Source organism: Hermetia illucens, chromosome 2, assembly GCF_905115235.1.
Source record: "Hermetia illucens chromosome 2, iHerIll2.2.curated.20191125, whole genome shotgun sequence".
Lineage (NCBI taxonomy): Eukaryota > Metazoa > Arthropoda > Insecta > Diptera > Stratiomyidae > Hermetia > Hermetia illucens.
The window spans coordinates 27,798,612-27,824,928 of record NC_051850.1 but is presented as its reverse complement, the minus strand read 5'-3'; the positions used below and the strand labels follow the sequence as shown (position 1 = coordinate 27,824,928).

General features: G+C 43.1%; 2 protein-coding genes across 5 annotated transcripts in view; one reads left to right on the top strand and one right to left on the bottom strand.

The window, feature by feature from the left end:
- LOC119647538 (putative uncharacterized protein DDB_G0282133) overlaps window positions 1–26,317 on the bottom strand; it is an 88,012-nt gene that overhangs the window by 54,839 nt on the left and 6,856 nt on the right. The window lies entirely within an intron of this gene.
- LOC119647540 lies at window positions 20,900–22,317 on the top strand. The gene is made up of 2 exons (XM_038048530.1): window positions 20,900–21,066; window positions 21,128–22,317. Exons 1-2 carry the CDS (start codon window positions 20,988–20,990, stop codon window positions 22,255–22,257), a joined length of 1,209 nt encoding a protein of 402 aa, XP_037904458.1. The 5' UTR covers window positions 20,900–20,987; the 3' UTR covers window positions 22,258–22,317.

The following is a 26,317-nucleotide window of genomic DNA, read 5'->3' as shown; positions in this document are numbered from 1 at the left end:
CCATTTTAGACGCGGAGTTCCTGTGTTACTATCGGCTATTGGTAAACCTGCAGAACAAAGCCTTAATAGAACCCGCAACACTACCGGATGCCCGATCCTCTCAAAGGTGCATCCTCTATCAGTCCAGAAGCTAGATGTTGCAAAGAAAGAGTTAGATTATCTTATGAAGCAGGGTATTTGCAGACCGTCAAATAGCTGTTTGCCATCTCCACACAATTTGGTCCCTAAGCAAAACGGCAAACGGAGGCTTTACTAAAATTACAGGCGTATGCAAATTCAGACAATTTCCGAAGGGTACCCTATTTCACTCATCCACGATTTCGCGAATTCACCGACAAACTGCCGTATTTTCACAACTTTGGATCTGGACATCATCAAATCCGGAAGACATACCGAAATCGGCTATCTGCACACCTTTCGGACCCTTCGTATCCACCAGGATGACTTTTGGCTTGTGCAACGCTGCGCAGACTTTTCAGAGATTCATCTATTCTGTCCTACGAAACTTAAACTTCTGTTTCGTTTACATGAACGATGTTTTGGTCACCTCTTCTTCCGATTTTGAGCCGGGCTCATTCTAAATGTTGAAAAATGCAAATTCCTACAGACGCAAGTAAAATTTCTCGGCAACATAATTACATCTGACGGAATTCAACCAGATCTTGACAAAGTTGAAGCCACAAAGCATCTTGCCCCGCGAACGGTGAAGCATCTGCGAAGGTTCTTGGGCATGTTAAACTTCTATAGTCGTTTCTTACCCAAGGCCACTCATCATTAAGCGAACCTCAACGCTTACTTGTCTGGGCCCAAGACCAAGGACCCCCGCGGCATTGCGTGGTATACTAAAGCCGCCCAGGCATTTGAAACTATCAAACTGTGTTAGTCGATGCCTCAGACACTGCGGTAGGCGCTGCTCTTCACCAACGGACGAATAAAACGGAGCAATCGTTGAGCTCCTTTTAGAAATAACTCAACCCAACTCAACGTAAATACAGCATCTACGATCAGGAGCCGTTCAGCGTGTTCACGGGGCACGAGCCCCTTACTTTCACGCTTGAACAAAAGCCTGACAGTCAGAGAGTCTTCTCGTCAACTTAATCAGCCAGTTTTCTTCTGACATCCAACACGTATCTGGGAATGACTATGTCGTTGCAGACGCTTTGTCACGAATCTCGAAGGTCACAGCCGGTATACGATAACCGCGTCCACTGTCGGTATACCCTGCGGTCGAGTATATGCAGAAAGAGTAAGGAGAGCTTCAGAGCCTGAGGGTAAACTCCAAAAACAAGTTCAATGAGTTTCCAATTTTCGGCTTACACTCCTATTCACGCTGCGAGACCTTAGACAATGGACCTAGGCCATTTATTCCGGCCAGTTTTCACAGAAAGTTGGCCGCAGTCCTTAGGCCTTGCCACAGCTCATCGAGAGAAGTTTACGGCCAGCCCCGTGGAGATGGTGTACGGGGAGAATCTGCTACTCCCTACTCCCCGCCACCTCTATGCTGGATATCAGAGCAGGGTTAAGCAGGGTTTTGGGACTTCACCTTCATGAAACACGGCGCTAGAAGACAACTCCCCCAGGGACCTCGAGACATGCTCACATGCCCTCATTAGGGTGGACGGTCCTCGAAGGTCGCTGCACCCACCATATGAGGGCCCATTCAAACTTCTGAAGCGAAGGAAGCACTCCTTCAAGCTCGACGTTCAGGGTGAGCCCAAATGGCTCTCCTTGTCTAGACTAAAAGCCTTCGCCGAACCGGGGGACGCTCCAACAAAGCGTCTGCGAAATGTGAGGTTCGTCCGATAACCCTATTCCTCCGCTGGACCCGCACGGACTTCCCACCTTCTTGTTCGAACTGCTGGCGCAAGCGAACCAGGCTTTAAAAGTAAGTTAAAATTTTCTGGGAACTCTTTCATTTCATTATAGATATCTAGAGTCAACAGTAACTTTGACTCTACCCAACTTTCTTTATTATCCAACTTACTTATTAGAAGTATCCTATCCTTGCGGGTTCTGCTGCTAGGTCTCTCTGCATTAGCATAGTGTAAATCCAATTAATTAAAGTTTCATCAGCACTATGCTCTCTGGCGGCATCACAGAACTTTTGGAACCGCGTATAGTCAACCGCCCCTTTAATGTCCTCGAACACCCCATCGCATACTCGCCTTTCAGAGCTGCATCTCCATCTTTGAAAACAAAGAGTCAAGAGCAGAGTCACAGGACTTCCCACGTTGGTAAGCATATTGGTTTTCATTTGCAACCTCAGCGCCTTCTGGCGAATGTGAAGCTCAACCAGTCTCTCCGAATATTTCAGCGAAAATGATGTTAGACTGATTTGCCTAAAGTTCTTTGGATTTGAATAGTCATCTTTCCCAGGGTGAGGTATGAAGACCACCTTCATCATCTGCCAAGAGAAAGGCACGTAGCCCAGAGCAAGACATACTGAAAAAATATTTGCTAAAAGTTGTTTAAATGCTCTATACCCTCTTTAGTATCGCTGGGTTGATGCCATCCATGCGAGGCGGTTTGAAGTCTCCAAATGATAGTATACTAGCTTTCACCTTTTAATTGAAAACAACCGCTCTCGCAGTATCCCAATTCCTCTTAAAACACCTTCATGTTGAAAGGCTTCCAGAAACCGCCAATACCCTTCTTCCCACTTCCGAGACTTGTTCTCCCAGGTAGTCCACTTCCAAGAGGGGCTGTATAGATTCAACTCTGGAGTTCGTGAAAGTTCCATCCAGTTTTCTAAGAGAGTCCAACTTGGCCGACTCTCCATTATTAAGGACTCAATGCAGCCTGGAAGTCTCGCTTTCACATTCCAGTTCCTCACAATATGTTTCAAAGGATTCTCGTTTCGAACGTTTTATGAGCCTCTTATATTCACGCTGTGAGTTCCGGAAGTTTAACCTGTCTTCACCCTTATTGCTTTTGCAAGCACGATTTCCGGAGTCTTTGCAGTTCTCGGTGCCACCATGGAACCGTTTTACCGCGTTGGCCTTAAGCAATAAGACAAGTCTCTTCATAGAACACTAAAAGTGGGCGATTCAGAGTGTCCAAGTGATCGGCTACCTCCCAAGAAGTTCTTAGTTACCTAGGGAGCTCCACTTTGTCGCCAAGAAGTTTACTGAACTTTGTCCAATCCATTTTTCTAGGATTCCGTCTTTGTATTACAGACTGTTTGCCTGCAATTGTCAGACTAAATTCTAAGTAACGGTGATCTGAGAGTGAGACTTCGTCTGGTACTCACCCGTCTCTAATCAACTCTAACAACTTTGAAGTGTTGTTGTGTGATTGTTAGATCAATTACTTTATTTCGTCTTGGCCCCACGAATATAGGAGCGCATCCTTCCAGACCAGCTGAAGTGATAAGATCAAAATCAAACAGCTTCTCTCCTCTAGGATTGCATTTGCTACTGCCCTAAGAAATATGCTAAATGTTCGCATCACAACCTATTAAGAGTTCAAAGCCACTTGATTCTACACTACCAGATTCCTTGGTTCTTGCGTTGGCGGAGGACACAAAGAATCATCGGGTAAGTAAGCAGAGGCAACTATGACGTTTCTCCTCTTACCATTAACCTGGTATTGTAAGTTGACCGCAACAAAGTCCTGGGAACAGAATTGTCCCAGCATGGTTGCCTCCAACAATTTTGACTTCAGAGCACAGGGAGTCGGTCTTGAGGATCTCTTATCGACGAATATCCTAGCCCCTTAACTGATCCAATATCCCTGATTTTGTTAAAACGAACCCATGGCTTTTGAATCAGAAGTATATAAGGACAGTCCTGAAACTTTGCCAGCCTTGCTGTCAGTAGATAGGAGGAGGCTTTGGCATGCTGTAAGTTAATTTGACTTAGGTTTATGTTTTTAGACAGAAGTGTAGTCTAATATGAAAACCGCTGCTAACTGTAAAGCCTTCTGCGTTCAGTATGGATCTCACCCAGGTTGCCAGCTTATCCTCACCCTCCGCCGAAAATTCCCCTTTCTTGCGTCCGATTTCTCTGGATATCGCCACACTTGCTGTCCTCAAATGGTGCATTCCCTTAAATTTGCCTTAGGGCAAAGTGAAGACCGCTATAGGTGGGGTATCTACACATTTCGAAACATACTAGACAAGTATTTTAGTAAATCCGCAAATATTAAGATGAAGAAGGGCCAGGTCAGACTGGTACGTCAAATTTGTTTGAGGTTGGGGTGAATTGATTTGCGTCTCATGGCCATTATTATCCTTATCGGCCAGGTGGTCGGTTCGACTTCCATTGAAGCAGTTCAAATCGCTACGCTTTCAATGCTTGGTGATGGATCTTACTAAATCCATCCACCTTTAGGTCCTTCCCTATACCTGTTCATATGTTGAACCCACTTTAATCGAAAACCGTTGACCCTGTCGGCACGGGATTTCTTAGAAGTATAGAATCTAAGGAAGTCCTGGTGAGTGCTGGAGCATTTCCAAGGGAACGTCCGTTTGGATTTCTAAGAATATACAAAGGCACTTTCTAGAGCTGATTCTAACATTCCTTACAAACAAAAGGAGTTCTTGACTTTAGAAAATAGCTGGAAGGCTTTTCTCGACCTCATACACGTATATCCCAAACGAGTTGGTGGATGAGAGTAACCATTTTCATTTCCTTGGTTAATATTTCCCATATTCGTCCGTTGCATACTTCATTCTTCATTCAAATTGCCATAAATTCCATTAACTAGGCATAATAGCCGTTCCTACCCTTCCTTAGAATAATCCTTCACGCCCCAGGAAAGTTCAACAAAACTCAATTCCACGATTTATTCGAAACTTCCGTAATGATTTATCGATTAAATTTGATAGTGATTGAGGCATTAAAGTTTCATCTGAAGCCAGTGCAAACTAAAAATTTAATGGAAAATTTAATCTCAATTTATTCAGTCTGAAATTCAATTCCCTCCATAGGCATAAAATCCTCCAATATTGATGTTAAACACTGGCAAAGTTGGGGTTTAAGTTTTGATTAGTTCCATGAGAAAAAGGACTTACTTGAAACAGTGAAAGTGCATCTGATCCGAAAATTTATCATTAAAGTTATCCCAAAGCGGAGAGTGCATTGCACTATCTTTATTGGCTTTTAATCCCAAAAGTCGTTACCAAAACGATGTGTCAGTTGACCTGTACCTCCCATAAATCACCCTCTGAGGCAACACAAAAAAATGTTTAAATAATTTGTTTTGCTTCAATAAAATTTATTTATTGAAACACATAACAAGTTAGCATATGTGGCAGATAATTCATCTGAAAGTTTCCCGCATCTTTTTCTAGTTGTGGCTGAAACTAGCGCGGCCACTGCTTTCCTTCGGAGACCGTGCCTACTCTCTTAAGTGCAAAGATTAAGTTCGTGGTACAAAAGAAAATATTTATAAATGCAAAGAATACTTTGTCAATGCGTCACTCCTGCCAAAAATAAAATATTCAAATCTGAGATTCTCGACACAATTCAGCGTTTACAGGGAAATGGTCCTAATATCTGCGCCGGCATAGGCTGCTCTTGGGCTTTGGAGCTTCAATAAATGTTATGTTGATTCACTTAAACATTCATGGACGTGCCCATGTATATTTTGAAATTTCGAGGGTGTTACATGTATCTGACTTGGATGAATGCTGGAAAATTATTTTTAAGAAGTTTATATTTATTCGTCCGACAATTTGGCACATTTCTGTTCAGCTACGGATGTGTACTATAAGATTCAATGTTCTTGACGAATGCTTTGTTAACCGAGGAAATTAAATCTGGCGTTAAATCGAACGTTAGAAGTAAAATCTTTCTGACGTTTTAAGATGACTGAATGAGGCCATTAAACGCATAAATCGCTTTGAAATTATTGCAAAAATAAATGTTTTCGTAACCTGTGAAAACATTTTATAATAAATTCGTCAGTCAAAAAGAGTTATTCCTGATTGAGAAAGTTGGCCATGAGGTGCTTGATAACTTGTCTATAAATCCATGAATCAAGACTGCTATCGTCCTTTTATTCGATTTGAAGCCTTCTTCTATAACCCATCAATGAATGTCCAGAATCGGAACATGAAATAAATGGCCCGAACCCTCTTTTCATTTTGAACGACCCAAATATATCACAACAATTTCGCCAGTCACAATTTGATCGCTTTTGTTAAAACGAAGGGCGAAGCCGAAAGGGTAGATATTCGTGGCTTCGTCGGACTGATATCTGAGATCTTCAAATATTTTTAAATCTTATTCCCGAGCATGGTGCTCAGACGCAGCTGGTATGCCGCGTCTGAACAAGACTTTGAACGCGGTTTCAAATGCCTTTTCCAGAAACCCAACCTTTGACTCAAGTTCGCCTGTCGTGGCAATATTGCCAATTTGCGCACGGGATAGTTTCTTCTTGATAACTTGACCAAACTTCCGTCAGTCGATCCTCCTGGGGTGTGAAAACTTTTGCAATGAAATCTAGACTGAAAAGTATCCCAGGTCGACCTCAGAGGGATTTCTGGTCACACATTCTCCACCACAAAAAGGAAGATATCACACAGTGCAGCAATTATAGATATCACGTTGCTGAGTACCATCTATAAGATATTCTCCGCTATCTTGCTAGGCCGGATAGCCCCATACGCCCAGAACATCATTGGCCCATACCAAAGAGGCTTCACTCCAGGCAAATCAGCAACAGATCAGATTTTCTCTCTGCGTTATCTGCGACAAGCGATGGAAAAACTGTTGGAATATGCATCATCTGGTCATCGACTTTAAAGCCGCCTATGATAGCCTAAACAATGACGAAATCTATGAGCGATACCATGACCGTCAGGTTGTGGATAAAATCCGGCTCAATAGGTTACGGTGAGCGGGTAACTTAATCCGTATGGATGAGGATGATCCCACCCGGAAAGTCTATAAGGGCAATATCTATGGTAGAAAAAGAAAAAGAAGACGAGGCAGACCCTGCCTAAGATGGAGCTATGGCGTAGGTCAGGACGCCAGACAGCTTTCAGGGATATCGAATTGGTGAACCTTGGCGCAAAATCGGGATGTCCCTTATTAAAGCAGGCCTAGACCGGATGTCGGTTGTTACGCCGTTGATGATGATGATGATAGCATAGTCAGGGTACAACTGTACACGGCCATGAGAGAATTCGGTATCCCGACGAAATTAATAAGACTGACTAGGCTGACCCTGACCAATGTGCCAGGCCAGATAAAAGCAGCAGGATCACTCTCAAGACCATTCGACATCAACAACGGTCTATGAGAAGGGGATGCTCTATCATGCGTCCTCTTTAACCTGACCCTCGAGAAAGTGATCCATGATGCTGAGGTAAAGGCAAGAGGTACGATCCTCTTCAAGTCCACCCAACTACTGGCCTATGCTGACGATATCGACATCATGAGAAGAACGACCCGAGACGTACAAACTGCTTTCATCCAGATCGCGCAGGCGGCGCGAGATCTTGGGCTGCAGATCAATGAAGGCAAGACAAAATATATGGTGGCAACGTCAGCACCGAAGACGAATCAACCAACAACATCAAACCGCACTGTTAAAACACGAAGAAGAATAAAAATAGGAGAATACAACTTTGAGACCGTTGACAATTTCTCCTATCTAGAGTCAAAAATCACAACCGATAAGAGCTACGATTATAAAATCCGTGCACGGTTGTTACCAGCCAACAGAGCCTTTTTCAGCTTACAAAGACTGTTCCGCTCGAAACGTCTCACCATAGGGTCAAAGCTCTCACTGTGCAAGACTATGATCTTGCCAGTCCCCATGTATTCCTCGGAAATTTAGGTTCTTAGCAAGAAGAATTGCGAAGAATTTTTGACCCCCTACATGTAGATGGACGATTCCGTAGCCTACACAATGACGAAATCTATGAGCGATACCATGACCGTCAAGTTATGGATAAAATCCGGTTCAATAGGTTACGGTGGGCGGGTCACTTAATCCGTATGGATGAGGATGATCCAGCCCAGAGACTCTATAAGGGCAATATCTATGGTAGAAAAAGAAAAAGAAGACGAGCAGACCCTGCCAAAGATGGAGCGATGACGTAGGTCAGGACGCCAGACAGCTTTTAGGGATATCGTATTGGTTTGGACCTCGGCGCAAAACCGGGATGTCTGGAGTTCCTTATTAAGGCAGGTCTAGACCGGATACCGGTTGTTGCGCCATTGATGATGATGATTCTCCACCGTTAGTATCCCATTGTCGGTTGGTAGGGTGATATCTAGGACCTCCTCCTATCCGTGACGGTTCTCCGAGTTCGGAAAATTTAAGGTCGATGTACTGCCCGGTTATCACCGATAGACTTATGTTAATAATCAAATTAAAGAATAATCTAATTTAGTTTAATTTTGAACCTCACCCGCGGAAGAAGTAAGAAAGATACGGAGGGGAAGCAAAAAGTCCTTTCTCTCCAATCCTGTTGAAAAATTGCGTCGAGCCACCTTTCAACGTTAACCCCTTCGCTCCTGCTCCCTCTACTCTCATGGATACAGGAGGAACTGCAGGAGAAAGGGAACCTTCACCCCTCCAAAACCTTTTGTAGACCACCGAAATAATTGCTTTATCAATGAGCTTAGTAATGATACGAAGATAGCTCCTTTTGGGTCAACGTAATTCTATAAATCTTTAACGCAGCTAGGGAAGGGAACTTTTCCCTCCTTCCTCTTAAATATCATCCTTACTCCCATGCTCATTCAGAGGTGAGGTTGACAAATTAAGCTCCATAATTTGAAAATTGAAGAGGTGGGATCTCCTCATACCTACCTTACTTTTTCCGAAGTTGGGGTTATAAATTACCTTTCCGTTATGAAATTTAAATAGCCCCACTTTGAAACGTCATCAATTAGAATGGGTAGACTTGCCTAGTTAACCTAATTACACTCCCCATCCTCTTGGCCTGCGCTTTGATATCAAAACAAGTCAGGAAACCAGAAGCTGGACGCTTCAGGTTTGAAAGGTTTTGTGTATTTCTTATATGAAGACATTTGAGTGTGCATTTGCCCCATTAGTACGTAGCACGTAATATATGGGTATATTATGTGAGAGTATCCGGTTTCGGGTGATATTGACATTGATAGTCTTGAATTTGCAAAGAAGTGACAATTTTGACGTATTATAACTTTGTTAGTAATAGTACCTTACTGCAAAATTTCGTGGTGCTAGGATGAACTTAAGGGGAGGGGGGAGGGTTATTTGCAGCAAATTACTAGTAGTAGTGATATACTATTATTAACTTTTTTTGAAAGGATATCGGTATGGAGGGTATTTCAACTACCGCACACGTCGCTATGGCACCTCAAAATTGGGTTATTTTAGTGCTAATATAATAATAATCGTTGGCGCAACAATCCATATTGGATCAGGGCCTTGAAGTGTGTTGGAGCACTTCATTTAAGACCGTAGCGGTACACTACAGTACACTGTAGGGCGCAATGTGGTAATAGTAGTACTAATATGGCAAGATTTGATTTTCAAACTCAATCTCCAATATCATGATACAAAATCTGAAAGTTGTTTGAAGGTCCTTGCCCGAACCTTCAACCCAGATCAAAACTCAAGCTAATCTCCACCCCTCAAAACGTTAGGGAATTTTAGGTCTACCCCGGGAGGGGAAAATAATGTAGAAGGTATATAGGAGGGAGGAATTGACGAGCCTCCTCTCTAACTATGTGGGCCATTCATCCCCCACCCCTCTCGTCTTTGAAAAAATTAAAACAACGCAGAAGGGGGATAATTTGATGTCATAGCAATAGGTTTTAATTTTGACCCTCACCCGCAGAGGAAGTAAGGAGGATATGGGGAGAGAAGCAGGAAGATTTCGTTTTCCGACCCTGTTAAAAATTTATGAGAGCCTCACAAAGGTATTTCCATATCATCGTTGTAAACTTAGGTTCACCAAGCCCACTCCCGGAGGCGAGCAGAGAAAGTATGCAGAAGAAAAAGGAAAATTTATCCTTCTAATCCGTTTACAAATTAAAAGCAATCGCTCCATCTTGAAAAGTTGCGGCGCCTCGAAAAGGAGCTGTCTTCTCTAACTCGAACTCGTCACGACTCTTTAACTAGGCTAGGAGAGATCTTCCTCTTCCTCATTCATCATCATCATTACCTTCTGCTTTTCCGGGATTGATAAATCAAACTTTTGCAGCATTACAACGAAAGACGGGATCTCCTTCAAAACTTCCTTACTCCCTGTCGGTTGGTTTCAGTATTAAAATCGTTATAAAATCGAAATAAATCCTCCCTCCTCCCGGGATTTCTTAAAGGGGCTGACTACAATCTTTCCACCTTTTTCCTCCTCCTACATATCCTGTACATCTCCTCACCCTCCGGGTGTTGGGGCTGACATGCAAACTGTTGAATGATAGTATAAAATAGAAACAGCATTGAAGCACGATAACTGTTTAAAAAGTGTGACGTACGGATTTTTACAGCACATCCCCTTTCTGCCTTCATACACTCCCCATTATCTCCGAAGATGGAGTTGAAAATTCAACCATTGCCGAATTTTAGCTTCAGTGACTCGAATCAGGTTATCCCATACCCCATGGCATTATTCGAAAGAAAGATAATCGTCATCAACTTCTGTGATGCAATTATAACTTATTCCAAACAGTGCTTACCGTTTTGGTTAGATTTATGCAGAGTCTGCATCTCGCGACCCGCAGGTACACCTTCCAAAAATGTCCCACCATGATCCCACTCATAACCGAGGAAAACATCCCTAACACCATTATCACCAAGTCGTCGGCATACACCATCACCTTCACCCCGCTCTTGTCCAATAGAATTTCGTCCATCACTATCAAGAGATGAGAACAGTTCTACTCACAGGTCCGGTCGAGTGGCTACTTCCCAGATCAGATTGGATTATCCGTGTTCTTAACATAGATATTATCCAATACCCCTCCAATCTTATACTGGTTAAGGCTTCCTTAATGGCGTTGGTACTGACTTTATAGAACATCCAGGAAGGCGACTAGAGAATAATGTCCATCCACACTAATTACCTCATGGAGAGCGATTTCAGTGGATTTGTTTTTGATGTAGGCGTGCTGAGATGTAGAGAAGGGCCTTCTTTCGATAATCGTCCATAAGTGGATGTCCAGAACGCGCTCTAGGGGCGTATCCTAAAGTGTTACAGCTTCGGCAAATCTCGACAAGCTATGCACAGAACCTTTCTTGTTGCTTCTGTAGCATAAATGTCCTTATCCCATCTGGGCCCGATAACCCATATATTCCTATATACGGAGAAGCCGTTTATAGTCCAGACGATTTTATCCTCGGTAATTACCAATTTGATATAAAGCAGCTGGTACAGGGTTTCACCAGTAGATTCCGTCGAGAGCTTTCCGACTTTTTAAGAAAGGATGGGTTCGTGTGTTATTTGGATAGAACCTCACTGAGTCTCGCGGATTCGCTAATGCTTTCAATGTTCTGACAATTGCTAGTCTTGATGACGGACTTGCATTTCTTGAAGCAGCCCTTGTATAGCTGTCCAAATTTGTGTCTATAGCAGATAATGAAGACCTCCATGGTCAATTTCCTAAGGCTAAACAGACCTTCATTCCATCACGGTGCCAATGTGTTCCTGCTGTGTTTGGCAGAGCACAATATTTTGAACACGGCTTCGGATACCTTTTCCAACACCCCGACCTCTGATTTCAGTTCATCTGTGATGCCCATCTTACCAATTTGCGCTCCGGAGAGTTTGTTCTTGATAACTTGTCCAAACTTCCTCCAGTCGATCCTCCTGGGGTCTCCGAAAGAGATGAAGACTTTTGTAACAAGATCTAGACTGAAAGGACTCCAGGGTTTACCTGTGGTGGTATCTAGTCGAGCATTTTTCAGTTCTCCACCGTTAGAATCCCATTGTCGGTTGGGAGGGTGATATCAAGAACCTCCTCCCAACCGTCACAGTTCTCCGAGTTCGGAAAATAGAAGGTTAATGCACTGCCCCCGTTACACACCGATAAATTTGTGTTAATATTAAAATCAAAGAATAATTTTACGTTGATTTCCGAATTGCCCCAAAACATTTGCCTTGAATTGACTTCGCAGCCTATCAACAGGTTAGCCTCCTTCGCTGCAATGGTGAACGTGAACTGTTGCAGTTCTTCTGGCAGAGCTATTCTTTCGTGAACCATGCAAACTAAGGAAATATATACTTCCTCCGTTCCGGCCTGCTCCAGTTCAACCACGGTTAGGTCACTTTCTCTCCAACTCCGTTGGAAAATCGCTTCGAACCTCCTTTCAAAGTTAATTTCTCCGCTCCTGCGCCGTCTACTATCGTAGATGTGGGACGAACTGCAGGAGAAAGAGAATCTTCTCCTTTCCAAATCCTTTTGTAGATCACCGAAATAATTGCTTTACCGGTAAGGTTAGTAATGATGTAAAACAGTCCTTTTGGGGCACCGTAATTCTACAAATGTGCTGCTGCAAATCTTCAACGGAGCTAGAGAGGGGATCTCTTCCTTCTTTCTTTTGAAATACCTTCGACGAACGCTCTCATGGCGTTTTTTTTTTGTAGCGGATAGTTCATATTAGATCCATATAAGACGCAGACTTTCTAGGCCACTATAGTTTGCTAGTGTATCTGCAGGAGAGCTATCTTTTAGATAGATCCCTTAACTTCCCACCTATTCTAATGTCAGTCTTTCAACCATTTTTGAAGAAGTAACCGACCCTCGCATTCGCCGCTTCTTCAAAAATACAGCAACATAACTACTGAAAGTAATCTCTCGCATCCAGCTAAGCATGATGTACAGCAGCACATCCGCACTATTGGCCTCATATCATCTCGAAGGTGCATCCATTAACGCCCAAGAAGCAGTTGATAAGAAGTCTTGTGCTTTACGTTGTAAAGTGCAAATTCCTTCAAAAGCAGCTGAAGTTTTTAGGCCACATGTTTTCCCTTGAGAGAATCCAACCGGATTCAGACAAGGTCCAGGCCATCATAGACGACAACCTAAAACGGTCGAGGATCTGTAAAGGTTTTTGGGCTTGTTAAATTTCTATTGTCGTTTCTTGCCCAAAGCCGCTTAACATCAAGCGACTCTCAATGCCTACTTGTCTGGACCAAAGACCAAAGACTCACGCGTGATTGCGTGGTCTACAGAAGCGCTCGAGGCATTTGAGCTAGCCAAACGACGACGGAGGATGGCAGCCGTTGAGCTTCGTTTCTAAGAAATTGAATACAGCTCAACAGAACTACAGCACCTACGATCGTCAGCTATTAACCGCTTACATGGCAATAAAATATTTCCGATACTCCCTAGAAGGCAGGCCATTCACAGTGTTCACGGACCACAAGCCTTTTACTTTCGCCCGTAAGCAGAAGTCCGACAAAGCGCACCCTCACCACCACCGGCACCTAAACGTCGTAAGCCAGTTTACTTCGGATATCCAACACGTGTCCAGCAAAAACAATGTACAATATTTGCAGGCGCTTTGTCACTTGTTTCAGAGGTTAAAATCCCTGCAACATTCGATTTTTCGGCAATTGCCGAAGCACAGAAGGATGACGCTGTACTTCATAGCCTCAGGGACAACTCCAAATACAAAATTTCGGAAGTTTCCCTTCTTCAGCTCAAACACCGAAATAATGTACGAGACGTCTGAAAAGGGACCTAGGCCATATATTCTCGCCGCTTTTCGCAAAGAAGTATTCCATACAGTATACGATCTTGCGCATCCAGTCATTCGGACAACAAGTCAGTTTCGAGATTCACATGGCTTCAAGTATTGTCTCACACTCATCGATAGGTTCACGCGGTGACCCGAGTGGCAATACGTCTGGCCGATATTTCCGCACAATCAAGCGCCGAAACCCTTTGTCAGGAATGGATCCCACGCTTTGGAGTTCCAACCGAAATCATTACTGAGTTAAGCAAACTCCTAGACTTCAAACGCCATCGGACGACTACGTACCACCCTCAATACAATGTCGTGCTGGAATGCTAGGATAGGACTCTGAAGGCCCCTATAGTCACACACGTCATCGCAAGTCCTGCCTTTCGTTTTACTTAGCCTACGTATAATGTTGTTGTATAATGTTGTATAATGCATCGTGGGAAGTTTGCTGCCAACTCCGCCAAGTTAGTATACGGGGAGAATTTAAGACTCGACCACTTAGCTTCTGCGCTTGCTCCGGGATACCGTGGTCGAATTAAAATCACCCCCGCTATCCAGTCATTTTGCGATGAAGGCTTACACCCCCAGGACATGGACGTCTACACACATGTATTAGTTCGAGTGGATGCTTCCCGGAAATCCTTACAAACATCATATGAGGGCCCTTATGAAGTGTTGAACAAGCAGGAGCACTTCTTTATGCTTGACCTCGACGGCAGGCCAAAGAACGTCTCCATGCCCAGGCTAAAACCTTTTGTCCCCGGAGCCGAGATCTCAGAAAAAAAGGTGCACGGCGTGTGAGATTTGACCTGCGCCCCTAAAATTAGCGGGCCAGGAGCGTCGAACCCAGTATGAACTGGGGGCGGGGTAGTGTGGAGGTGCTGTAATGTGGCCGCTTAACGAGGATTTGTACGTGCTCTACACCAGGTTAGCGAACCTCACTATGGCTAGAAACCCACCCGGCTTCGTAGCTTGCTTATCTGTTGACAGCAGGTTGACAGCCACGAGGCCGGCGGAGCAACCAGGCAGAATAAATAGTCTGCCTGGGTCTGTCAAGAAAGATAATAGATATCGTCACGCAAAATGTAATAATACTCATGTCAGTTAAAAAAATAACAAATTGGTGATTAACCAAAATACCAAAACAAAAAAAGCCCAACTTTGAGGTGCCGTAACTTTTTAAGGAGGATAATCACCATGAGTTTTCAAAAGCGCTGAAGAGGAGGATCCTCCCCCACATTCAGGGGGTATAATCCAAATAAAACTCACTCATTTTTCCTAAAACTTTCCCTCGTCAATATTCGCAGATAATTTCAATTATATTTATTCTATGCGCCACAAAACTACGTTCAATTCATCAATCACATGTGCGGTCTGTTTGCATTGAATTATTTAGGTCGGCTTCCTACTTTTTTCGTCACATACACACGAGTGCAGCATGCAGTTGCATAGGTGGAATGCAGTCAGTAGCTTGCTAGATTGCAGAATCCTTTACAACGGAGAGCTTCCTACGCAACTTGCAAATTCACGTGTACCGAGGTATTTGAGGGCATATATTTTTAGTATATGTTGTTCAGCATTTTGAGGCATCTAAAAGTTGTTCTTTTCACATCCGAGTGCATATGGAAATGTACACAAAATATTTTTCAACCGTGATGCATAGGTTACATGTCATTTTGTTCTGAAACTACTGAGTTCCCTTACAGAGCAGTGGAATTGTTTGTTTTGTTCGATACACATACGTACATACAAGAATTCCCCAAAGCCATGGGAAAACTCTTGATTTTATTGGTACTCTTGAAAATAACATCCGCATTCCATACTTTCTCAAAAAACACCACCATCTTGAATTATAAACGTTACGGCTATCTACATACATAGATTCTATTCAATTGAAGATAAAAACATTTTCATTTTCAAATCGCTCTTTGTTTTTCACATCCGCGTCTGTTTCCGATAAAAAATAATCGCGATGCCTCTTGAAACTAATTTGCTCTAATTAACCATTGAATTCGATTTATTCGCAAATCTATCTCAAACACGAAACCTCTTGAGAAATTTCACCCCAAGGATAAATAAATATCCGGAGGGAAATTCATTACTTTTCTTAAAAACAAAAATCCATTAAAAAGCAACCCAGATCGCACCCATCTGATGAATTAATTCGGGATAGATTCATGTTCCATATGCATTTATTAGCTGCAGAAATAGATACTTACGTAGTATGTGAAAATGGGAAAAGATTCTGGTTTTCTCACGCTCGAAAATGTTGTTCATCGCGTGGAAAAGCGCATCCCCAACAATGAATAATACGGAGAATCAACAGTTTAGTGATTTTGGAAAATCTTTTTCTTTGTATTGTATACGTGAGTGCATTTTCAAATGAGATCTATCCGTTTGAGCGTGATTTTATGGAGAGGGTGAACGGATGTAAGTTGGTTTGTTATGGAGAAAGTTGTGTAAACTGCAGTGAAAACCCAAGTACGTATGAATACAGAAATTGCACTTCCGTGCAGGAAATTCTTAAAAAAAACATTCATTCTTGAATTAAATTATATTTAACTGAAAATCAATATTTTGGTTTTCCGGTTGGAACGGAAAAGTTGTACAAATAATGTGGGAGAAGGGGATGCCCGGAATAACAGAGAAAAGTCGTAAATTCACTTAGAGAATACGTAATATGCCCGAACAAATTTCAAAACGATGGAGCTGTTTACTTTCTGATGAGAGCACAGCCTCAAAGGGAACCAAATATTGTCATTACTAATTCTCATTAAGGGATCAATATCATATAACATATATATTTACGCTCTGTTACTACTGTAAGGAAACCTGGTGGAGGTACAATTATGTATATCAGTCAAACGCATCAATAACCCCTAAAATGACATCCCAGCTTTGTCGTTTCTTCTATCCTATCCCTACATATCTAGGTACTTTCAAGGCCCTTAGTCTTCGTCATTCTTTAAACAGCTAGCTTCGTTGAATAGCAAATGAAACGAAACAAGTCGGGAAACCGGAAGCTGGACGCTTTAGGTACGAATGGTTTTGTGTATTTCTTAGTACGTAACACGTAAATATATGCATATATTATTTGAAAGTATCCACTTTCACTCGGGTGATATCGACATTCATAGTCTTGAATTTTCAAAGAAGCAACAACTTTGACATATTATAACTTCGTTAATAATAGTACGATTACCACCAAACTTGGTAAGATCGTGCTCTATATTATAGCCTTCGTGGTGCTAGGATGAACGTAAGGGGGGTCTTGGAGTCAATTACTAAACATTATAGTAATATACTATTGTTAACTTTATTTGAACAGATATCGGTATGTAAGGTATTTCGGAGCCCAGGCACCATATAGTGGCAGTCTCTTAACTTTTTCAGGTATTTCGGTTGGGTATTTTCTGAGAATGGCCCCCTTAAAGAAATGACAACCCCCCACACTCCTCACCTTTCCAACAAATCTCAAAACTAAGACTAGCTTCAAAAAGTACTAATCGCCTTTCATTTGATACCCCACATGGCTATATTTGATAAAAAATAATTTACACCCCCCTTTTGCATGTATGGGGACCCCCCCTCCTTAAGTTCGACGTGAAAGGATGTAACTAACTATATGCGTGAGCGTTCACAGTTCCCACCTTTCTACCAAATTTGGTGTCAATCATTGTAACCGTCTCCGAGAAAAATGCGTGTGACGGATAGATAGACAGACAGACAGGCAGACGGACAAACAGACAGACAGTAAACTGATTTTAATAAGGTTTTGTGTTTCTACAAAACCTTAAAAATTAGACCTTGGTACCTGATCTGTAGGCTAAAGTAGATTTTCATTTGATATTATTTTCCAATGGGATACCGACGGTGTCTTCAAGCCAGATAAACGATGCATGAATCAAGATACTTGGCTTTGGAATCACAGTGTCCAAATAAAGGTCCGTGAAAAGAAGCGCCTCTGCCACAAAGTTCTCAATGATAAAACGCAACTGGGAAATTTACAAGAATGCCAACAGTGAAGCAAAGAAAGCGATCACTGTTACCATAACGACCTATTACAAAGATTTTTACAATAAGCTGGACACTCTGGATGGTGAGAGAGATTGGTAGCACCTTGTGAAAAGCCGACCACAATAACGGTACTTCGCTTTCTGATCTATGAACCGCCACGAATAAATGGCTAGAGTAGATTTCAATGGACAAATTTCTTTATCCTTCACTCTCCCAAACACTGCCGACATTTGGAGCAATTCCATCTATCAGCGCAACTGAAGTAAAGGAAGCAATAAAACGAATGAAATCGGGGAAAGCAGCAAGACCTGGTGACCTGGTTGAGCGGATTTTGGATCAATGCTATCAGCCAATGGAGGACTGGGTTACGTGAAACAATTTACCTGATAGCATTACCTCGATGAAGTGGCGCTCCGCAACTAGGATCGTTGGTTGCCGACATATTAAGGAACGTCTCAAATCCAAAATTTGCTGCAGTGTCGTACGCTCTATCGTCCTCTATCGTTTTGAGTGATCGCCGACTAAAAGAGACAGTGAACGGCGCCTCGCCGTAAGGGAGACGAAGATGGCGCGTTGGACTAGTGGCGTAATACGCAATTATCACATCCGAAATGAAGTTATCCGCGATCAACATGGGGTTGCACGAATCGTAGAGAAATTGCGAGAGACGTGTCTTTGATGTCATGGACACGTAATTCATGCTTACATTCAGTTCTTAAAAATAGGTTCCATGATGTGGTGAATGATGATCTGAAAGCCTCGCGGACTGCGGATTATTAAACTAACAGTGTCATACGAAATGGTTGTTGGAACTACCTGCTTTGCGCGGAAAGCGGTTCACAAACATACATGGGTCTCTCCAGACGGGATCACTACCAACCAAATTGATCACATGTTCATCGAAAGCCGCCACTTCTCAGCCTTGATGAATGTCAGAACATATAGGGGGGCCAATATAGACTGGGATCACTATTTCGTTAGCATGGTGCTCTGAGCTCGAATAACATCCACGGCACAGCGCTCCACAACATCTATAAGAGGGAAGTGGATGCCGCAATAACTGCAGTCAACAGAGGACCTTGAAATGAAGCATCAACAAATGATCTTCACAACCACCCGGAAAACGTTATCATTTATACAGCCACAAACATACTTGGCTCCAGCCGCAAAAACAGTCGGAACGGCTGCTTTGAAGATGAATGTAAGCTGGCAATAGACCGGAAGAATGCCCCATTCCGAGTAATGTTGCATTCTCAAAGAACACAGTGTAGTGATATCATTCATCATTCATTTAATTCATTAGTAATACGAAACCTTACCCGACCTCACACAAATAACTTACCCGACCTCACACAAATATTCAAGTTACATAAACAATAACAATCAGTCATTAACTGACCTATATTTCCTCATAACTTAACTTATCACGAACTCCACGGCGAGTGGAGAAGCGACTTCACAGACGCCAAAAGGAAGCCTAGGAGAAACAACAAGCCTGTGAACTCGAAAAGTGCAGGGAGCAACCGCACCAAGCCCGCAAGTTTTACCAACAAGTCAGCAGGATGAAGCCTTATACACTTCGATGTTCATTCTGCCGAGACAAAGAGGGAAATCTGATTTCTGACAGAATGGGCATATTGGAGCAATGGGTTGAGTACTTTGATGCGCTACTGAACAACCAGAACATCGGCGAGTTCAAGGTTCCGCCAAATGAAGATGACGGACAAATGCTGCCACCATCAAGTATAGGATAAACAGTCCAAGCAATTCATCGGCTAAAAAATCATAAGTCGCCAGGAGCCGATGGAATTACAGCCGAATTGGTTAAATATGGAGACGACTAATTACACCAAGTGGTTCATCAACTTGTGCTCAAGGTATGGGACAGCGAATCAGTACCTGACGATTGGCAACGAGGCATTCTGTCTCATACATAAAAAGGGAGATATCACACAGTGCAGCAATTATAGAGGTATCACATTGCTGAGTACCATCGATAAGAAATTCTAAGCCCCGAGAACATCATTGGCCCATACCAGATAGGCTTCACTCCGGGTAAATCAGCTACAGATAAGATTTTCTCTCTCACCATCTAGTCATCGACTTTAAAGCCGCCTATGATAGCATAGCCAGGGTAAAACCGTACACGGCCATGAGAGAATTCGGTATCCCGACGAAATTGATAAGATTGACTAGCCTCACCCTGACCAATTTGCGAGCCCAGATAAAAAGCAGCAGGATCAATCTCAAGACTATTCGACATCAACAACGATCTCCGACAAGGAGATGTGCTATCATGCGTCGTCTATAACCTGGCCCTCAAGAAAGTGATCCGTGATGCTGAGGTAAATGCAAGAGGTATGATCCTCTTTAGGTCCACCCAACTACTGGCCTATGCTGACGATATCGACATCATGGGAAGAACCACTCGAGACGTACAAACTGCCTTCATCGGGCGGGAGTGTGTTAAAGCGTTAGCCTCCCAAACTCGTTGCTATGGATTCGAACCCCAGTCGTCATGGATATCTTAGTTTGTCTTGTCTCGCTGCTGTGAACTTATCATTTACACAGCGTTAATTGTGAGGATAATGAAACTGAAACACCATCTAACTGTTTGGGTACCCCAGACTCCAATAAAAAATGAACTAGAAACACTGTCTTGTCTCGGATACTCGTTGTAAAACCCAATGTATTTTACTCAATCTACCTCCTCAACATGTTTACGCTATTTGTCTTCCCTTCACCATATTTTATGTTAGAACCTTTCTGATAAAACCGCCTTGTATCCTTGCTTTGGTGTCTGCATCTAAAGTTCCTGATTTAAGTAAGAAGCGCTCGATGCTCGGCTTACTTTTTCACCCAGGCATTACTTTGTGGCATTCCAAAAACAAAAGCAGGAAAATGGAAGCCAAACAGCAATAAAATATTACCTTGTGGCGCCTGAGTAAACAGAATAACGAAACAGGAGTGAATAAAAATGCCAGGTGAAACTGTGTCTGGTCTTCGATTTCCTATTCTGTGGACGAAAAATGCGGAAGTCATCCGAGAACAGATGCTACATTTCAACGAATCAACTACATCTTCTGTGGCAACAAAGATAGGGCTATATATGGCCGCTAAGAGTAAGGAAAGAACATTTGGAAATTTAGAAGCGAAACCAACAGAATCAAGGCTAGTCTTCGCACAACACAATATTCATAAAACAATGACAAAGTTAATAACATTTTTTTATAAAATCCAGAGAGCCTACTTAAGGAATCCAGTCCAATTTTTAGTACAGAAGCGTTCAGCAGGTGATATCCATCCATCAATTCTAGCAAAGTTAACATAACACAATGAGGGCCCTAGCAATCTTTGCTTTACTGACATACTTACTCAGCATTGAGGCATGCCCCGCTGAGGTCGACACGCCAGGTACCATTATATTTAAAAGTTATCTTTATTATTTTCGAACATATAATTTCTTTAAATTCAGTTTGCACGTTTACTACAAATTCCGGTGACTTATCTACAAAACAACCTCTTCTCCTCCGCGCGGGAACCAACGAGCTCTTACAACCAACCAAGGATGACCAATTCATCGTAGATGTTGGATCTTCCATTGACTTGGCCTGCACAGCAGCTTTTGAATCCCCTCTTTCTGGTAAACAACTTACAGCCACCTGCGTCAAAGATGATATCTTTTCCATCAATGGACAACAATTACAAATTAAGGACATCCAATGTACTGCAGCAATTGCAAGATCGACACGTGAGACCAACAGGACTTGCTATGATAATTCGATGATTGTAGAGGTCGGATTTTCCGTTGATAATTTATTCGTTACATCATTCGAGGTCTGCCATAATATTGAGAAAGCCATCGCTTACTATGCCCACCATAGTTTATATCCATCCAGCGCATACTTCCAAACTGCAGTCACTCGACCTAGCTTCATCAAAGGCGGTTTCTACAAAGGAGTGGATGTAGATGGCATGTATACCCAAGCAAAACAACAAACCACTTTTGCTGATATTCTCGGACCAACCTCTCAGCAATATTTCGACATTCCTGCCAACCTGTACTTGTCTCGTGGACATTTGGCAGCTAAAGCTGAATTCATCCTTGCTCCGTCGCAAATCGCAACGTTCTTTTATGTAAACGTGGCACCTGCTTGGCAATCATTCAACGCTGGTAACTGGGGACGAATTGAAGATGGTGTCAGGAAATTCGCTAATGACCGTAAACTGAACTTGGAAGTTTATACCGGCGCCTGGGGTGTTTCAATGTTACCTAATTCCGATGGTCAATTGAAGGAATTGTATCTTGGCTTCACCAGTGATAACAAGGGTCTAGTTCCAGTGCCAAGGCTTTTCTATAAGGTCCTCATTGACAGAGCTACTAATATGGGTATTGTTCTGATTGGTGTCAATAATCCCTTCCTGACTTTGGAAGATATCGAATCAAATGAAATTATCTGCAATGATGTCAGCGAGAATATTGACTGGATCAATTGGGATAAGACCAATATAAATCGCGGATATTCCTATGCTTGTGATGTTAACGATTTCGTCAAAGTAGTCGAGGATTTGCCTGATATTACTGTTAGTGGCCTATTATACTAAATTTGTATCGAAATTGTTTAAGGCTCCTGTTCCTTATTAATAAACTTGAAAGGCATTCAACTGGTGGTTTTATTCGGGCTAACATTCATTTTATAACGGGGAATTCTTAAAAATAAGTAACTAACACATGCAGGCGCTAAGCTGGGCTAAATGGAGGACTTGCATCAAGGATTTAAAAATACGAAGCGGTCTTAGCGTGGCAAAAACGAAAACAATCGGGCCATTCTGCAGTTAGGAGATTTAATGAACTTTTTGGTAGAACTATGTAAGTACTATCTGAAACCTCAGCTCTGGAATTCATTCAAATTTCGGTATAAGGAAGAGGTAATGACCAAATCTTTATCACCACACGACGCAAAATGAACTCGTCCATTGCCAAGCTGACGAATTGTGGATTAGCCCAACCCTTAACTTGGCACTTAATTAAACGATTTCATCCATCTGTTGCAAACTTAACCCCTCCCCCGCATTAATTATCGACATAATAACGCAAATAAACACTGTGTAGATCTGGCTGGGTGGTGGGCCATATAATACGTAAGGATGAAGATGTTCCAGTCCAGGTAAAAGTTGCAGGGCAGGACGCTAGGCATAGCCGTGGGCCTCAAATAGAACGGCGTTCAACTAAATGGTTCACATCCTCATTGAGAAACGAGCTGCACTTCCTTGATGTCCTTCTTGACGGGCACAAGGACAACAACCGCCATCCCAAAGCAGGCTTAATATTGAAAAGCACCAAATGAAAAAATGGCAGCCGAAGCGAAATCCTGCAGACGCTGGATCAGTGCTGAGAAGACAACGCATGGCCACAGAGAGTCAGTTGAAAGACACCGTCAAGACTGCGACAGATAAAACCATCGGATAGTAACCTCGGCGCAAAAGGGATGAACGGTTTGACGGAGAACACCAGCAGGCAATCGATGAGAACAACGCCTCACAACGTGGCAAATACGTGGAATTGAGACGTACCGCTAACAAAGAAAAGGAGACAAATGGAAGCACATAAATCTGTAGATTGAACAATAATGTAAGCTTGTAACCTGCAAAATTATGAAATTTTGCTGCCACCGAAACAATAACGCTCCAGAAAGGAACTGACCCCACGGCTTTCTGAAATTTACGTGTGCTCCTCGATAACGGTAGCGAGGGTCCTCAGAATGCTCGTTTTTTCAAACTTGATCGAGAATTTCAGCGATATAACCTGCACATTCTAGGCCTCAGCGAAATAAGATGGTTGGACTCCCCCTCTTGCAGTAATCTGCTTTTGTACTCCGCAAAATCAAGTGGTAGCAGATCCGGAATCGGTGCCGGATTCCTTCTGACTTCTACCGAAAGGTGCGCTCTCTTGACCTGGGAGCCGGTTTCTGATAGACTTCAAACTATCAGACTCCGGTCGAGGTTAAACAGTATCTCAACTATATAATGCTACGCAATAACGGAGACTTTCAATATAGTAGTGAAGGATGTATTCTACGAGCAATTAAATGTAGTTTAAGGTAGGCTTCCTAGAGGTGACATTGTGATCGTGATGGGTGATCTGAATGCTAAGGTGGGATCTGACAACCCTTTTCCCGAACATGTGATGGGGAACGTCTTGGCGACCGCAACGGTAATGGTGGGAGGTTCGTAGATTTCCGCAACTTCCACCGCTTCATCATTGGTGGTACATTGTTCGAGCACAGACCCTGCCATAAGACCAGCTTGGTTTCAATGACCGACGCCGGCCACTACGCGATCAGCAGTAGATTTAGGAGTTGTCTGTTGTATGTGGGTAACAAGAAAGGCGCTGACACCGACTTCGAAAGGGATCGATATGTGATGGTCGCTTACGTTCGCTTGTGTGTTGCGCTCGCCACTTCCTGCAGGGTAGGAGAGCTGCGACCCCCTAAGTTCATCATCGATGGCTTGTACGACCCAGCTGACATTTGACGGTGTGAGAGCTTTGTTTTGCTGATCGAACGGCAGATATACTAAGTAGATTACCACATGAATATCAGTGAGCATTGGGCCGCCGTCAAAAGTGCTCTTTTCTCGGGTGCTACACAAGTCGTCGGTGACGTTCCAAAGGGTCGTCATAAAATCTGGCTGACGTGGGATCGCGGAAACGAATCGGTGAAAGGTAGGTGTTCAAGGCTCTACTGACCACTGTGGGCAATGGTGGGCTCGAATTCCGATACCGATCGATATCTCAAGAAGTTCAGCGTAGTGCAGCCGTGGTAACGAGAAATTTGGTATTACCTGGTCAGTGAAGCGGAAAATGTCGCAGATCGAAATGATTTCCGAAATGTACAGCGCATTACGAATGAACTTGCATGTGATTACAAATCTTTCGATGTTCCTGCGAAGGACGTCAACAATGATGCACAACTGAGGAGGTGAAAGGCACACTTGACCATAGTTCTTTACCATATCACATCGCGTAAAGTTCCTCCTCTTGCCGATGAAATGGCTAATCACCGTAACCTGCGGATACGGATTGTTCTTCTAATACACCCAAACGGAGTAAAGTCACTAGGCTTGACGGTCTCCCCGCAGAGTTATTTATCGTTCTACCTGCAGTGACTGCAAATCTGCTGCTACCACTCGTACAGAAATCTTAGAAGTCCGAGACACTTTCCAGAGAGTGGAAGAAGGGGATGATCATCAAGATTCCAAAGCAAAGGCCCCGTTTTGAATGTGACAATACTAGGCGTATCTGCGTGCTGCAAAAGTAATAGTTAAAATAATTATAGAACACATCAAGGAACATCTCCCTGGGGTGACCGATAGAGAGTAGGCTGATTTTCGCTCCGAGCCTCCTATATTAACCACATCAATACCCCACGGATCATTCTAGAACAATGCGAAGAGTTTAGATCTTCATCGATTTCGAGAAAGCTTTCGATGGCGTGAAGAGGAAGTGTATATTAAGTGCTATATGCGACATATGATGGCCCGAAATGTCACGTGCTGCACCAAAGTAAAATTACGGAAGATTTTCAAGTCCAAAACGAAGTCCACCAGGGCTTCATCTTGTTACCGATATTATTTCTTCTTCTATCGGTGACATTTTCCATGCTGCTTTGTCCGGAGGACGTGGAAGAGTTCAATGGATAATGACATGCTTTCTCAAACACCTCGACAACTCTGATGACATCTACTTGTTCGCTAACCGGGTCATAGACCTTGACCTTGAAAATAAACACCAGCGAAACCAAAGCTCTTAAAGTGACGGAACAACGCACTCTCCCTATCTGTTTTAATGGGCCGATTATCGAAGGCGCCGAGCAATTTATATATCTTGGGAGCGTGGTTTCTGCCGACAAGGGCAGCGAACTGGATGCTGCCCGACGCATTAACAGCGCTAGATCTACTTTCACTGGTCTGTCTAAAATCTGGAAACGCAGTTGTCTCAAACCAAGTTCAAGTTGAGACTGTTTTGTGATAGTGTTCTTTTTGTGTTTGCTAGATGGGAGCAGCACATGGAAAGTCAAATCTACTGCCACCCAAAAGCTCCAAGCTTTCTTCAATATCTGCCTTCGGCATGTCATCGGAATGCGCAGGCTTGACACTATCCCAAACGAACAACTTGGTCGGCGCACAGGCCTGCCACTCGTACGCACTGCGATCGGAAGACGGAAGTGGCAGTGAACTGGTCACAAATTAATTAGGGGTGACTGTTGCATTGAGGACTACGCCATGCAGTGGAATCCACTCTCCCGAGATGGCGAGTGAGTCGCCCCAAGGGCACTTAGCACAAAACAATAGAGGAAGAGTGCGAGCGAGTCGGGATGTCGTGGGGGCAGCTTAGCCACATTTAAGTAACCGCGAGCGATGGCGCGTAGGTGTGATCGACGCGTTATACCACACCAAGAGATGAGTGGTAACCATAAGATGAGAACAATAATTCCAAAAGGTATTATTTAAGATCCACTTATTACTTGACGAAAAGAATGACACCGAGATTGAGAAAAACGAATGACACAGAAATTTTGTTGGGACACAACGAACACTCTCTTTAGGAACATCTAGCAGATTAAAAATCGTTGGACCCAATATTTTGAGGAGGTATTCAATGCCA

Bases quoted from the DNA above. Each gene is read 5' to 3' on its own strand.
- LOC119647540 (XM_038048530.1), top strand. From the start codon at position 20,988: ATGAGGGCCCTAGCAATCTTTGCTTTACTGACATACTTACTCAGCATT. The intron at 21,067-21,127 runs GTACCATTATAT...CTTTAAATTCAG, and splicing joins CGCTGAGGTCGACACGCCAG to TTTGCACGTTTACTACAAAT.